General features: G+C 41.7%; 1 protein-coding gene across 8 annotated transcripts in view; it reads right to left on the bottom strand.

Moving 5' to 3' along the window:
* Window positions 1-421, bottom strand: part of TPK1 (thiamin pyrophosphokinase 1) — a 308,925-nt gene extending 308,504 nt beyond the window's left edge. The window contains exon 1 of one of the 8 annotated variants that reach the window (XM_084507747.1): window positions 33-421. In XM_084507747.1, the coding sequence (XP_084363873.1) occupies window positions 33-123 (91 nt within the window). In that variant the 5' untranslated portion in view covers window positions 124-421. The remainder of the gene's footprint in view (window positions 1-32) is intronic. The other 7 variants (XM_084507750.1, XM_084507749.1, XM_084507748.1 and 4 more) reach the window with 7 other exon arrangements.
* Window positions 422-15,583: the final 15,162 nt, after the last annotated feature.

Raw genomic sequence — 15,583 nt, 5'->3', positions numbered from 1 at the left:
AAGCGGCGGCATGGCGGGGGCGGGCTCGGCGCCCCGCTCCGGCGGTGTGGTGCCGGCTGGGCTCGGTATCGGTACCGTACCGGCGGGCAGGAGGCAGTCCAGCGGCGTGAACACACGCTCCATGGCCCCCCTCCGAGGCTCGGGGAGCAGCTTCCCCCGCGGACACGGCAGGGGCGGGGAGGCCCTCAGCCGCCATCTGCCGCCCGGCGGTTGGTTCGGCGCCGGGAAGGCGGGGAGGGGCGGGCAGCGGCCGCCATTGGGGCCTCTGGGTGCTGTGGGGCCTGTGGGGTTTGCGGGGTCTCTGGGCAGACGGGGGTTGCTCTGCGAGGCTCCCTTGCTGCCCCCCGAGACGCTTCCAGCAGCTGAAAAACCCCGTCCTGACCGCCTCCTGGAGAGAGAAAGAGCAGCCCCGACATGAGGGGCTGTGTGGCGTAGGGCTTTTTGCCCCCCCCCCTCCCTTTTTTTTTTTTTTGGTAAATGCAGCTGCAGAGACTTCCTTTTTATTAAGCTTTATCTAGTACAGAGAGGGGTTGCACAGGGCAGAGAGTGATTGGCGCCGTCATTTGAAAGAAAACATTTGCAGTCGCTGCTAAAAGTGTTCTGGTTTCAGATCCCGTAATGAATAGTTCAGTCAAAAGAACAGTCCTTAATACGTTTCAGCCCGGTAGAGTAAACCGTGGAAACTGGAAAAAAAATAAAAAATAAAATAAAATTGCAGCTCTGAACCTCAGCTGCAGCAAGAGCTCAGCATTGTGTGTGCAACCCATATGCTGCTGCCAGCCGGCTTCTGCATCAGGAATCCAGGAGAGCATCGCTTTGGAGGCTTGCAGACTGGCTGCAATAATAATAATATGGCTTTATTGCTGTTGTTTCAGGTACTAGCTTCGCCCTCTTCTCCCTGCACAAAGCCTGAACAGTGAAAATAGCACAGAGTGTATTTGGTTTTTGTATTTATCTTTTGTTCCTAGTTCCCAAGCCCTTAGCAGAATAGTGTGACATTTACAGTCGCAGCTTAAGTGTGAATTTAAATTATTTTGTTGTAATATAGTCACAAAACTTGTTATAGAGATAATTTCTAGCTGCTCACAGACTTTTAACTAGAAAATATATCATCTTCAGGCCTAAGCTACATAACGCTCATTAAATTTAAGCTTGTGCAAGGAGCGTGAAGGTCCCAATTTGAGGCCCCCAGAATGTGACTAATGTGTTTCCACCTTCCAGAATAGTGTTCGATTTTCCTGGTATCCCTGCCTTGATTTCCACCAGGGACTGTTATCTTTAACAAACACCATTTCTCATGGTACAGGGCATCGAGATCATCTTCCACCTCCCCTTTGCTGTCTCTGAGCTCCTCCCCAGGTTCCTGGGCTGGCAGCCCCGGCTTTCATCTCAAACTCCAGCTGCTTCACCATTTCAGGGGAATTATGCTGGGCCCTGCAGCAGAGGGCAGCAAAGGAGCATAGCCCATGGCTCCCGGCTGGCAGCGATGGTTCCCTGTCCTGCAGTTCACCGGTTTGTTTTCGCCTCCCCATGAAACAGCATTCGAGTAACCGAGAGGTTCTGCTGTGGCCATTCTCCTGAGTCCCTCACAGGAGCCACCAGGTCGCTTTCTCCATCGTGCCCTCCATCTGAGGCCCTTGGGGGATAGGATAAGACAGGAAGATGAAGGCTGGTTTGAGAGATGTCTGGAAAAAGGCAGCACACAGTTGAGGTTTCCAGTCTAATGGGAGGAGTGTGTGACCAGCATGTCATCCCCCTACACAGTCCACACTGTTAGTCTGAGATTCGCAGCCAAATCAACAGAATTGCAGTGACTTCAGTGTTTGAGTAGCGCTGGGCCACAGTTATGCTACGTGATAGATGCATCTTTGATCTGAACAGTGCAAGCACTAAGCCTTTGCTTTGGCTCTTTCAAATAAGCTGGCCTCCACCTATGAGAGATTACAAGCAATTTTAGACCACAAATATCGTAAACAATTCAGAAGTTTTGGAAACATTCATGTCTTGGCAGTGAGAGAAACGAGAAGTTACTGGGAAACACAAGGAAAAGATAAAAGGATATCAACGTTATCACTGCTTACACTACAGAATTTGAAAATATTTTACTTTTGTCTCGTGAAAGTTTTCTTCCCCCCACACTGAGAACTTGTATTTCAGAGGATATTAAACAGAACTTTGACATCATCTCAGCATCTTTCTTTAAACAGGTTAAGAACAATCAGCATAAGGAAGAAGAAGCTTGCTCTCTCTCTTTCTCTGTAAGCTAGCCATGTGAGGACCACCATGCAGATAGCCCATGCTCTCACCCTCTTAATTAACTGTCTCCTTTTCTGCTCATTTTTTCATCCTTAAATTTTGCCAAGTGTTTTCCCACCACTAGGTAAAATTATGAAACCTTCTCCAATATAGCTTATTTTTTGATTTTCTCAGTCTTTCTGTATTTTTTTTTAATTTGTTCTGTTTTGTTATTTGTTTCTGATATAAGTAGTTGCTGATAAGTGGCTGTGGCTTCTTATGCGTGAGGACAGCCATACGTGCTTAGAGTGAAGGTCCATCCTAGCAGGGCCCCATTTCTGGTACTGTTCAGTTGCAAAGCTTCTTTCTCATATTCTCCTTTGCGCTCTTCCAACATTTTTTTAAATGGAAATTTTAGCAATTTCCATCTCTCTGCTCTCTTCATATCTGATGAGATTCTTTTTCTGCTCTATCAGGCCTAGGTGTTCCAGGCAATCCTTTGCCAGCCACTGCAAAAAACAAGTAATCGCACCTTTCTCTGCTAATCACAGTAATGCATGATTCATAACAACAATGGCATTACAAGGAGAAATCAGTCTTGAGAGAGCAGGCTGGCAGTGGGATCCCTGAAATCCTTTCAAAATGTTCAACAGTCTGTAAGGCAAGGCAAAATGCCTGCCTACTGTGCAAGTAGGCAAGGGGCAAACATGTCAGATGCTCATCCCTCTTCTTGATAACTCTGGCTTTCTTTCAGTGCCCTTTCTTTAAGGTATGAATCTCTCATCCACAGTACAAAGCTCTTTTTAAGAGTCAACTGTACAGGAATAGCTTCTGTCGGTGCTGAATTGCACAGATCTCTAAGGCAGAACCTGACCACTATTTAATACTTTTCAGCAGAGCCTAACAATCATGTAAAGTGTAGGAAGTTTCAAATAAGCAAAATGAATAGCTCCACCCATCCTGGCGTTTTCTTTTGCAGAAAATCCCTCAAGTACAGCAAACCATCAGGAGGCTGATTTACATTGTTGAAAAATACACTTTCATCTGCTTTTTTTTCACTTTTACTGTGTAATGGGGTATCAGTTTAATTTTCCTGAGAGGGGCTACTGTTTAATGAACTAGCATCAGTTTTTCCTGTCATGCATGGGAAATTCCCTGGTAAAAAAAAAATAAAAAAATTACACCTGTTTTTCCAGGTAGCATATAAGATTCAGCAATATTTCTTTCCTCTTTTCTATCTGTATCTCAAAATAGATAAAAAATAAAAATCCTACTCCCCTGTTCTATTCCTCTCTTTGTATCTTTGTGTATGCCTACTTTACTTTGCAATGTTTGCAGAAGAATATACAGATAGGCTATGCAAGAAAGACAACCCAGAAGTACTGATCTTGTGCTTTTGATTACTGCTGTCTCCTCTGATTACTTAAAGGGATGGCAAGTGACCTCAACCCTAAGTGCAAAAATAAACAGGCAAGCAGATGAAGTTCCTGAGTGATAGATGAGGCTGTTTGACAGAGGAAGTTTCTGAATGATTGGCAGGAAAGGTTGAGGAAGTTTTCAGACCTTTTAAACCTCCTTTAGTAACTAGCCAGCCAGTCAGGGCTCTCACCTGATATATTTTCTCGTATTTTTGTACTGACTGAATGATTGCTCCCTATATTGAGAAACTGCAGTTTATATATGTATTTTTATATGTTTTATTTATATATATATGGTATTGTTTTTATATATATACAAAATGTGTAAATATATATGTATACATTATTCTTATCAGGCTCTGGATAGCTTCATCTTCTTTAAGAAAATTATTCAGAGAAGCAGTAGGTTGGCCAGCTTTTATAAAGCACGGTTATGACATGTCTAGCGCTGCACTTCAGCATGACTAAAACTGCTCAGAGTTGAAGGGCGTGTAGGAGGGCGGTAGCTTTTATTTACTCAGAACATCTCCTGAGACTTAGCGAGGAAAGTAGAGGGTATTCAACATTAATTGCAGGGGGATTTAAGTGGGATATATACAACAGAGCTAAAGCCTACAAGGTTTGCCGTGCTTCTTCAGAATGATCTTTCTCTTTATATCCCAGTTCTGATATATGGCCCAGGCTAACTTACAGTAGCATTAATTGCTTTCTGAATTTTCTTTCCTCCTTTCAAGAAGCCCAGTCTAGTGTCGAGGCTGGAAGCTCTAGAGGTATTAAAGGACTTTGTTCAATAAAATGAGAGAATCTGTCTCCAGAATTAATGATATAAAGCCCCTCCCCATACCAAAGTCATATTGGTCTGATAATGCCAGACATCACCATTTAATGCTCTGGTTTTTGTCCCTTAATGCTCTGGTTTTTGTTCCTTCCCTTCAGCCATCCTTTGTCAGAGTAGGAATCATATCTCTATGCTTGGCATGAAAGTACTTTGGGCACTGTTCAAAAACAATGGCAGATTTCACTAACTGGTAACAGATATCAGCAGCCTTTGCATTTGAAAGTATGTGGAATCAAAACTACCCAGGTACCTTCATAAGTTTCTCTTGGTGATGTATGAAAAGAGCTACTTGTAAGTAGGAAGAATTTATGTTGGTGTTCCTCCAATAGTTTGTACAATAGTTTGTACAAGGTTGGCAATCAGGGTTTGTGCAATGTGTAAACATTAAGAATCTTTTCTCCTTCCTTCCACAGCTTAACTTTAGATTAAAATTAACCAAAAATAACTAGCAGGCTGGGACGGTTTATTCTGGTACCCATCCCAGTATTTATGCAGAATAATAAGGCTGAGGGTGTTTAGCTAGCTCAGCTATCTGATTGTCTGAACATCCCTAAGTGCTTTATAATTCAAAAAATGCAGGCATCAGTAGATAAATGGTATGCTTTATTATAGACATTATATCCTTGCAATTCTCCTGTGCCAACAATTTAAGTCCCTACAACCTGCTTAAAACTCAAACACCAGTTTGACCGGTACGATCACTGAGGAGAAAAACAGAAAGAAAAAAAAAAAAAAAAAAGATATGCAGAGTCACCAGCATATATGGCCAGACCAAATCTAACACATACACTCTTCGAGTCTGGCTACTGGAACAATTATTAGGGCCAATGTCACTTTTTTTTTTTTTTTTTCCAAGTCCTTAAGAGATCAGAATACAGTAAATATATATATATATGTATATGTATATATATGTATATATTTATATATTTATATATAAATACATATATATATGTATATATAAAGTGCAGTCTGTTTCTGTGAGATGCAGAGCAGGCTGGAGATCAACCTTATGGATTATTTTAGGTCGTACAGTAAAGCAGAGGAAAATCGTGGTATCATAATTATGTGACTCACCAGGCAGAACATTAAGAACAGTAGACCTGAGTTTTAATCCATGTGCTACTACAGACACTTGTAGACAGAATTAAACCACATGGATCCATATCCTGAAATTTATATACTGGCTTAGGAACTAACACAACTTTGATAGATCTGGTTTTTAGCATAATACGCCTTTGTTTCTCATCTGTATAGTGACATCAGCGAAATATACCAAATCCACATGAGATCAACAGATAAATAAATACAAGTTAATCTATGTTACTAGTGAACAGATAGAATGGCTTTTGGTTTTGAATTAGTTTTTTTAAAGTTGAGGAGAGTATTCATTAAGAACATGAGCAATGTTCTGTCAGATGGAAGGTAAACTTTGGAAAGATAATTGTGTATTGAAGTGATAACTTCTAGAAATAAGGAATTCTCATCACATCAGCTGCTATCAAGTCACTGTGGACAGCAGTAAGCAGGAATTGTGCAATCTGATAGATAAGAGTATATACTTGACTTCTTGGAGTCTGGAGGCTCCGCAGTTTGCTGAGCTGTTAGGCAAGCTGCTTGAGCAACCCCGCCAGGAGTTTCTGAGAGGCCTTCAGTGCCATGTCCTGTGGTGGTGTCACACTGATGGCTAGCTAGACTCCACTATACCACTCTCATTAAAAGAACAGAGAAAAAATGGTGAAAAAAAAAAAAAAAAAGAAGGCTCATGAGTTAAGATAAAGACAATTTAATTAAAGAAAAAAAAAAAGACACTAATAATTATTTTCTATTTCCTATTAGTATGCAATGTTCAGCCACATCTTGGGAAGGAGGGCCTAAATGTGCATAGTGGTTGTTCAGGAGGACAGATGTTTTCATAACAAGAGGCCCCCTCTTGTTCCCATTCCTCTTCCCCTTCTTCTTCCCCACCTTTTATTGCTGAGTGTGACACCACATGGCATGGAACATCCCTTGGGGTGGTTTAGGTCAGCTGCCCTGGTGATGTCCCCTGCCCACCTCTTGCCCACCCCCAGCCTGCTGTCCTTTAGGGGTGGTTAGAGGTCCTGATGCTGTGCCAGCACCACTCAGCAACAGACAGACCATCGATGTGATATCAGGGCTGTGCTAGCTACAAGTGCAGAGCACAGCATGATACTGGCTGCTGTGGGGAAAGTCAACTCCACCCCAGCCAGACCCAGTACATGTTCTGACAGCACAATGAGACTTAAAAAATAAGACCAATCCAGAGAAATGCAGCACTGTTTTCTGCTGGGAGGGAATCTATTGTTTTCTCTGGCACGTACAGCAACTCTTGCTCTAAAGTAATTTGTCTTCTCAGAGTAGGAGAGTCAATGTGGAGAATCTTGCTGCATTTTCTTCTCAGGACCATGTCTTCAGCAAACTCTAATTTCTTATATAAGTGCATTCCACAGCACGCAAAAATGCATGTGTTTTTCATTCGCAGTATCTTTGCCCTGACTCTTGGGACCTGCACTACTCCTGCAAGCATAGCTCTCAGTAGGTGACACAATGAGGCAGCATCTAGAAAATCAATGGCATGCATTTGGACCTGATGTGAGAACAAATGGGATGGTATGGGGTGGTGGGGTGTGATGAATACTTTCCTGCTTCTCTGGCCCTGGGCATGTGCAACTGCATTCAGAGTAAGAGAAAGTACATTGCAATAGTTTCTCATGATGATCTGTTTGATTCTCATCCCTCTCCCAAGGAAGGAGGTGGTCTTCTGAAGCTGCAGAGAGGAAACCTTTACCTGCAGGGAGGTCAGCATGAACCTAAAGCTGTGAAGATCAGGAGGTGAATAAGAACAGGGCTAGTTCCTCACAAATCATTCCTGTCGTTTCTGTCTTGGCTGAGCTAAGTTTGGCCAAGGCCCATGAAGTGTTGTCTGATTATGATGAAAAGTGGGGCCACTGATGGCTGACATTTACTGTTGTGTTTACCTCTCCGAGCCACTGCTTTAAGCCATCAAAACAAGGGAAGAAATGTCCTGCAAGGACAGAATCCTTGCAGTCCCTAGAGTCCTGCAAGGAGCTAAGTTGGTCAGGGAGAGCATCATTGTGAGGGGGAAGCACTCTGAGGGATCTCCAGCATGGAAATGACAGAAGGCTCCCAGCTGCTTCAGTGGCTTTGTTAGGTTCCATAAAAGTGGTGGCAATGCTATGATGAGCTGTTTAAAAGGCAGTAATAGACAAAAGATGATGGCTGCTATTCCATCTCATTAGTCTGAGCAAAGCTGCCTAAGCCTGCCCTCAACTGAAATGCTAAAGCTGTTATGACTTGCCTGCTAATTCTGTCTTAGGGTCCCAGGGAGAGACAGAAGAACGCCCTGCTGGGCAGAGGGCAGCCCTCAGACACATCTGCTGGAGTTGTTACGTGAGGAAAACAAGCTTCTCGCACTTGCACAACCTTTTTCAGCAAGTGCATGCAAAGGCACTTGCTAGCTGGAGTGGGATGCCTGCTGTTAATGCGTCTTTAATTGAGAGGAAGAAAAATTCCTGAGAGACCCCATGGAACAATGAGACACCTACAGCGAAGAGCATCATGTACATCCTTACTCTGTATGCATTAAATGTTATTTCTTGTATTAGGACCTGCAGATACAGGGCATACATACCAAATATGTACATAGATAAATATATTGCATCTTCTTTTAGTTTAGTTGCTTAGGTTAGCTGCAGGCTGACATATGATAGAGTTCACGTTTAAATCTTCAGAGTAAAACACTTTGAGAGCAAACCTATTAAGGTTAATAGAATGAACTTGCAATGCCCATGGTTAAGAAGGAGGGGGGAGTGAGACACTCAGTAAATTGTTCACCAAATGGCCTGTCACCTCTAGGTCTGCAGCTGAAGGCCTACCGATGGATCATTCTATTATCTTTAATGAGCTTAATTTTAAAGTGGTATGCACATCAAATTCAAAATACCAGCATCAGTTTTGTTATCTGTGGTTCTACATCTACCTTAAGTACGTTAATAAATAATATGTGCAGTCTAAGAAAAGTGCACTAGCATCACACACATAGCACTAGCTTAAAAATGTCTAAAATTAAAAAGTATTTTTGTTCATTAAGCTTTTCCATGCATAAAAAATGGTACAGTATGTACAAATGTACAAAAGTAATTTCTAGAAAATGCATGCAGAATTCAATAGGCTCACCTAGTTAGGTGGTTTTTTGTTTGTTTGTTTGTTTTTGTGTTTTGTTTTTTTTTTTTTTGTGTGTGTGTGTGTTTTTGTTTTGTTTTTACCTACTTAATTAGGAAACAGATAGCTATTTACTTAATACTTAAGATCATATTTTCAAAGTGCCTAAAATGCAGATTAGTCTCCTATGAGACTGTTGCTCTGGTTGATTGTGGTCATCCTTTGACACCTCTTCACCTCAGGAAATCTGGCTCCTGTGTTTTAAGACAGACTACCACATTCAGCTGAGCTGCCCATGCACGCAATGAAATACACAATAAATTTCTGCTCTTACAGGGCCTCTGCCTTTCCTTCCTCACTTTTTAGAAATTGTACTGATCATTTCACGGTACCTACAACAATGACTCAGTGTCATTTCAGATGTTTTCGTCGTTTGACCATTGTTGAAGCTTACCACATGGCTTCAGTTACTCCCTCCCCACCTCTACCAATTCATGCCTAGACTTCCACTGTGGGAATCTCCCAAGTCTATCAGGGACATTGCTAAAAGGTTTCTCACCATGATATCCAAATATCAGTGAGGAAAGTTCAAACTGAGGTTCAATAGATATCAGTGCAGTTGTAGGGTATAATAACAGAAGATCACTGAAGTAACATTATTATTCACAGTCCAAGGTTCTGCCTGCCAATGTAAAGGATAGACAGGAGGTTGAAAGCAAAGCTGGAAAGAGATGGATAAAGTTACTAGCAGAGCTTGAGGGAGTTCTCTCCTTCAGTATAGCTGAAATGCTAAGTGGGATACAAACCAGGAGGGGAAACCAGGGAAACCAAGCCTAACAGCAAGTTTGGATAGCCTTGGAATGGCAGAAATACCAAAGGATGGTTAAATTTTAGTGAACTTGGTTGTAGGTTGATATTAGTACGCATTCATTTGCAAATCAAAGTTTGTCACATCCAAAGCACTCTTTGTGGAAACACGGCATGTACTTTGACCTGGCTTATATTAGCTTATTAATTTTATGTGAGAAACTTGCTCTGTAGAGTCAGATAAATTCACAAACATAGCCAACATTTTAAAACACTATTATGTTGATACACCAAATTCTACCAGTTTAATGAAAGTTGAGCCATGCTACCTGATAGCTTTTATTTAAACTAGTGCGCTATTGTATTTAGGTAATTCCTCTAGATCTACTCTCCAAAGTATTTAAGCCTTAAAAGCCTTAACATTAATCGTTTACCTGAACAACACTACTGATCAGGATCTCTATACTTTGTATTATTCCTTTATTCTCATTTTCTTTAGTTTTAATGTTTTTCCTCCTTTCCTTTCTTTTCCTCCTTACTGCTCCCTGAGTTTTTCTTCCTTTCTGTTGATTTCTAACCTTGTCTTCCCATGGGCCCTCCTACCTGAAATAATGGAGCAGAATGACTTTAACAAAGCTGATTAATGTTATTTTCTGTCTTGGCAAGAAGTAGAAAAGGGAATACTCATGCAAATATCACCTACTTAAGATGCTAAGCCAAAGAAATCTGTTTTATATTTGAAGCTATACACCACAAATAATGTTTCCCCCAAAATGCTAAACTTCTTTGGGGGAGAAGGAAATTGCTGACTTCTGAAGAAATTCTTTCCTAAGTAGCTGTTATCTGGGATACTAGTCCTGTCCAAGTTCAATATAATTTTAATACTGTTATAAAGGGTGTGGTTCCCTCCTTTCTGTCCCCTTGCACTTCGTTTCCATCATATAGTTGTACTAAGGCTTTTACTACACATTTGTTGGTTTAGGGCAAATCTATCAATAGTGCAATGACCTTGGAACTGCTTTAAATAATAAGTTGAGGGGCTGTTAAAAAATTCTCACTTTGTTGCAGACTGTGAATTATGTTTTTGTTTATGCCAGCTGCATCATTAGAGAAACTGATTTCATAATGTAGGAGATTTGCATGCCCCAAATAGAGGAATTGGTTACACAAGAATATTTTATAAGGAAAAGGAGAAGGCTATTAGGCCATTTTTAATTGGAGGTGAATTTTACTTGAACAGTGATGCCCTGAGATTTAAGACCAGAACAGCAACAAAAAATAAAAAATAAAATTGCAGTTGGGTAAAAATTAGAGAGTAAAGATCCAGTGTTGGGTTATTTACTTCATTCTGGCTACGGAACATGTTTTACCACTTGTACTGTAATGTAAAATATTTACTTTGACCATTAAGGCAATGAAAGCATGGCAGATGTGAGAAAGAATTAAATACCACGAGTACAATAAATAACACATATACTACCAAAGGCAGACAACAGAGCATAATAAGTCATTACATTCTTTAGTGCCTGTGATAATTTAAAAGCATCCTGTACACAGGAATGCAAGCTTGCCATCAAAACATAATATGTTGGCTCAATAGCAAATCAAATGAAGAGAATTGTATGAAAACACTTCAGAAAGTCTCTGTCATTATTCAGAAAGGAACCTAATTTACAGAATATATGAACAAAGCGGAGTGCTATTTCTTGGTAGCTTAATGAAGGGATGCAGGACACGGACTCCTGATGGCTCTTGAACAGAAGGCTTTTATTGCCCTTTTTCACTACTACAAATAATTTCCCCGTAGCCCCATGCACTGTCCACACGCCCAAATCTGTTATACAATTATTTAGAAACCCTCAGACACGTGCCTCGAGCCAGCCAGCAATTGGCCACTGCCCCAAAGCTCATCTTTAATACTGTAGCCAATTTTCTTTATCTCGACCTTGCTCAAGTTTTTGCTTCTACCACTTGTTTCCTCATTATATCTAATCCAGGGATGTGTGAAACAGCATGGAGCCACCTGAAAATTCCTTTCCCACAGCTTAAAATAGCTTCTTAGACTGGTTTGCAAAGTAAAAGATGCTTTGCAAGATTCCATGAAATGAATCATGAGGATGTGTGTATGTGAAAATGTGGAAAATTGAGAAGGGGGATTTGGGTATTCCTAGTAATTGCTGAATTTACCAATTGTTTTCCACCACAGTTGACAGAGAATCAGATAAATTTCTACCAGTCTCATAAGACAGGCCATGATGAAGGGAGGAAAATCTAGGCTCTCATGTTATGAGACACTGGAGAATCCACTTGGGACACCTCACTTTCTAAATTTCATAATATAGGGAGAAAGATTTTTTTTTTTCTTTCTGAGTTTACAAGTCTCATCACAGAAGTTGTCTAAGTTGAGCACTTCAGTCAAGTAAGGGAGAATGGAGTTCAGGTTTGAAAGGCAGAGAGGCCTAGTAAATTGAAGCTTTGATGAGGAATACATAGGAGTTGGAAAAGGCCAATTTGCCCTTGACATGGATAGCGTCTGTCTTCCACTAATTGGAGGGCAAGCCACCAAACTTTGTGGTGTGTCAGCTTATTAGGATCAGAACACACTTTAACTAGAAGGAATTAAAATTTCTTTAGTACTTTAACAGACAAGATATGTTGCAAGACTTGTCTTTTTACTGTAGTGTATTTGATGTGTTTGTACAGTTAAGAAGCATAACTTACAATTTTGGTACCATAAGTGCAAATGCAGCTATATTAATTCAGCAAAATATAATGCACCAAATGTAGTTTGGGGTTATTTCTTTACAGTCAAAATCTTGTTATAGGCATACTATCATTGTACTGAATACTATGTATTGAACCAAGAATTCACTGGTACTTCAATTGCTGTTTTGGCAATCCAATAATCCAAAATGATCTCGTTAATACAGAAAAGCTTCATTGATATTGAAGTTGGATTTTTTTAATACAAATAAATAAATAAATAAAATTCTAATACCAATCCTGCTCTCTGGTGTTATATTGACTGTTTTAGGTGTACTTCCGGGTCCTAAGGATGACCATTTCAGTCTTCCTCCAGTATATAGGGATGGGTAGAGTTAAAACACATCCTTATCATCCTGAGGTCCTTGCTCAGAGGACATTATTGGAGGGATTTTCTTTGATATTGGGTCAGTTCAGGACTATTTTTTTTTATAAATTTTCTCACCCCAGTCTCATTCATCTTCTGTGGATCCTACTGAGAGTTTGAAAGCTGCACAACAGCCTCACCTACCCAAAGGGCTTCTGTTATGGAAACATGGACTGGGGGGTCTGTCAGTCATTTGCTGTCCAAGGGATTCATTGAGCTGAAGCCCAGCCAGGTGAGGTACCGGTGAGGTGGCCAGCTGCAAGCAATAACCAAGCTACAATCAGCTTAGGCCAAGGCAAACCCAGACAAGTCCTGAGTCTGTACTGTCAGGCTGACACAAAGCCTGCAGCCTTTATTACCAATTGCAAAAAATCATGGTCTCTGTCCTAAAATAGCCTAAACCATTTTTACTGGGCTACAATTTGTGCCATATATAAGTAATTAATGTATAAATCAGACAGCATGAAGATAAGACAGCTGTTAAAGAATGACTGTTTGGAGCTGTTCCCCAAGGTGATATCACAATGGCTGTCATTCACATTATCTCTGCAATGCAGCGAGTGTGATGCTCGTGAAGCCTGCCTCTTGTTACAATTGACTTTGATTTTTAAAACAAAGAAAATAGCTCATAATTTGCTTTTATTTCTTTTCCATTGGAAACACAGCTCCCTTCAGTAACTTCATCTGCAAGTCTGTAGAGATATGGACATAGCAAATCTAACAAACTTTAAAAATGAACAGTAGTAATGAGAACTTCACTAAACAGTAAGCTTAATGAAGTAGGAAATCAGGCGTCATTAGTTTCAAGGTTCACAAGACTGGTTAATGTGTAGTGCCTCAGGCTGGATCAAAATTGCTCAGAACCTTTCCTAAATGGTTGCCCAAACTGGGATCCTCTATAGAGCTCTGGTGATGGAAGGGAGGTCATGGATGGCTGCAATGTACAAAATCTAAGGTTATTCAGAAATCCACTGGATCTGGGGAAGATTTGGGGAGCTTAAATTCTTTCATCATAATGCCAATTAAATCAGGGGGAAGAACACTCCTACTGGAAGACTTCCCTATCTTCAGAAAGTGAAGAACTCTGTCAGAATAGGGCATCAATAACTCCTGTACTAGATTACCATACAATAAAGGTGATGTTTATTTCATTAAGCTTTTTGGATAGTTAAAAAGAAACCAAACTTCCAAATGAGTCCACATAAACTGACAGAAACAGAAAGTGCAATAGTGATCGATTCAATGGGACTTCTTGAGTAATTCTTTGCAAGGAGTTCAAATTTCAGTGTGTTCACTTCCAGTCTTCCAACTGAGAGTGCCTGGATAATGTTACTTTTTTCTTTCGAGTGCCTTATGGTGAGAAGAAAATTCAGAATGCATGTAGGGCTTGTATAGTACCATCTGTCAGGTAGCTAGCAACGCTGCAGGATCAGAAAATATGTCTTTGCTTGTCCAGTGGAGAGCTTCAATACAACTTCCAAGTATCAAACCTATTAGATAAAGTGAACAGTTAAATTAGAAAGAGAAGCAGCTAACCATATGTAGTGGGTTTACGTGGCAGGGTTTTGGTAGCAGGGGGCTATAGGGGTGGTTTCTGTGAGAAAGATCTAGAAGCTGCCCCATGTTTGGGAAGGGCCCCATTGTTTTCCAGATCTGAGCCAATAAGCGATGTTGTTTTGCGCCTCTGTGAGAGCATATTTAAGACAGGGAAAAAACGCTGCGCCAGACAGCAGCCGGGAGAGTCAAGGGAGTGAGAAAACAGCCTTGCAGGTGCCAAGGTCAGTGTAGAGGGAGGGGGAGAGGTGCTCCAGGCGCCGGAGCAGAAGTCCCCTGTGGCCTGTGGTGAGGACCATGGTGAAGCAGGATGTCCCCCTGCAGCCCATGGAGTACCACGGTGGAGCAGGGTTCCACGCTGCAGCCCATGGAGGAGACCACGGTGGAGCAGGTGGCCCTGCACCGACGGAGGCTGCCGCCTGTGGAAGACCCCTGTCGGAGCAGATTCCGGGCAGGACCTGTAGCCCGTGGAGAGGAGCCCACGCAGGAGCAGGTGACCCGGCAGGAGCTGCTGCCCGTAGGGGAGCCAGGTTGGAGCAGTTTTCTCCTGAGGGATGGACCCCGTGGTACGGACCCATATCTGGAGCAGTTCTGAAAGAGCTGCTGCCTGTGGGAAGCCCACGCCGGACCAGTTCATCAAGGACTGCATCCCGTGGGTGGGACCCCACAGCACAGGGGACAAGAGTGACCGAGAAGGAGCGGCAGAGAAGAAGTGCTGTAGACTGACCATAACCCCCATTCCCCCGTTCCCCTGCGCCGCTCGGGGGGAGGAGGTGGAAGAGGGTGGATGGGGGGGAAGGTGCTTTTGGTTTCTTTCCTTTGTTTCTCACTTCTCTAGCTTGTTAGTAATAGGCAATAAATCTTACTATCTCCTTATGCCGAGTCTGTTTTGCCCGTTACAATAATTATTGCGTGATTTTCTCGTCCTTATCTCAATCCTTGAGCCCTTTTCACATACTTTCTCCCCATTTCTCTTTGAGGAGGGGGAGTGAGAGAGCGGCTGTGGTGGAGCTCGGCTGCCCACTCGAGCGGAACCACGACACCATAATAAACCTGGATTAAACCATTTCATGCTCCAGATTATCTTTCATGCTTTAATCACTACCTTGGAAATGGGGTAAGAACAGGGGACAGATACTCCACTCACAGTCCAGGAATGGAGTGTGTTTGATTCATACAGACAAAAAGTCTGTAAAGTGCTGCGTGATTCCCATAAGTCTATAAAGATGTCTCTTGTATAGAAAGATGTCTCTTGTATAGAAAAATATATCTTGTAGAGAAAGATGTCTCTTGTATAGAAGGATATCTCCTGTATAGAACAATATTACTGTTTGTATTTTAAAGATACATGCACTAGCAAGCCTGATCTCACAGCTATTTGTTTTCTCAAATGACAGTAGT

The sequence above is a fragment of the Aythya ferina genome (assembly GCF_964211825.1).
Source record: "Aythya ferina genome assembly, chromosome: 2".
NCBI classification, from domain to species: Eukaryota; Metazoa; Chordata; class Aves; order Anseriformes; family Anatidae; genus Aythya; species Aythya ferina.
This window is presented reverse-complemented; position numbering and strand designations above follow the sequence as displayed.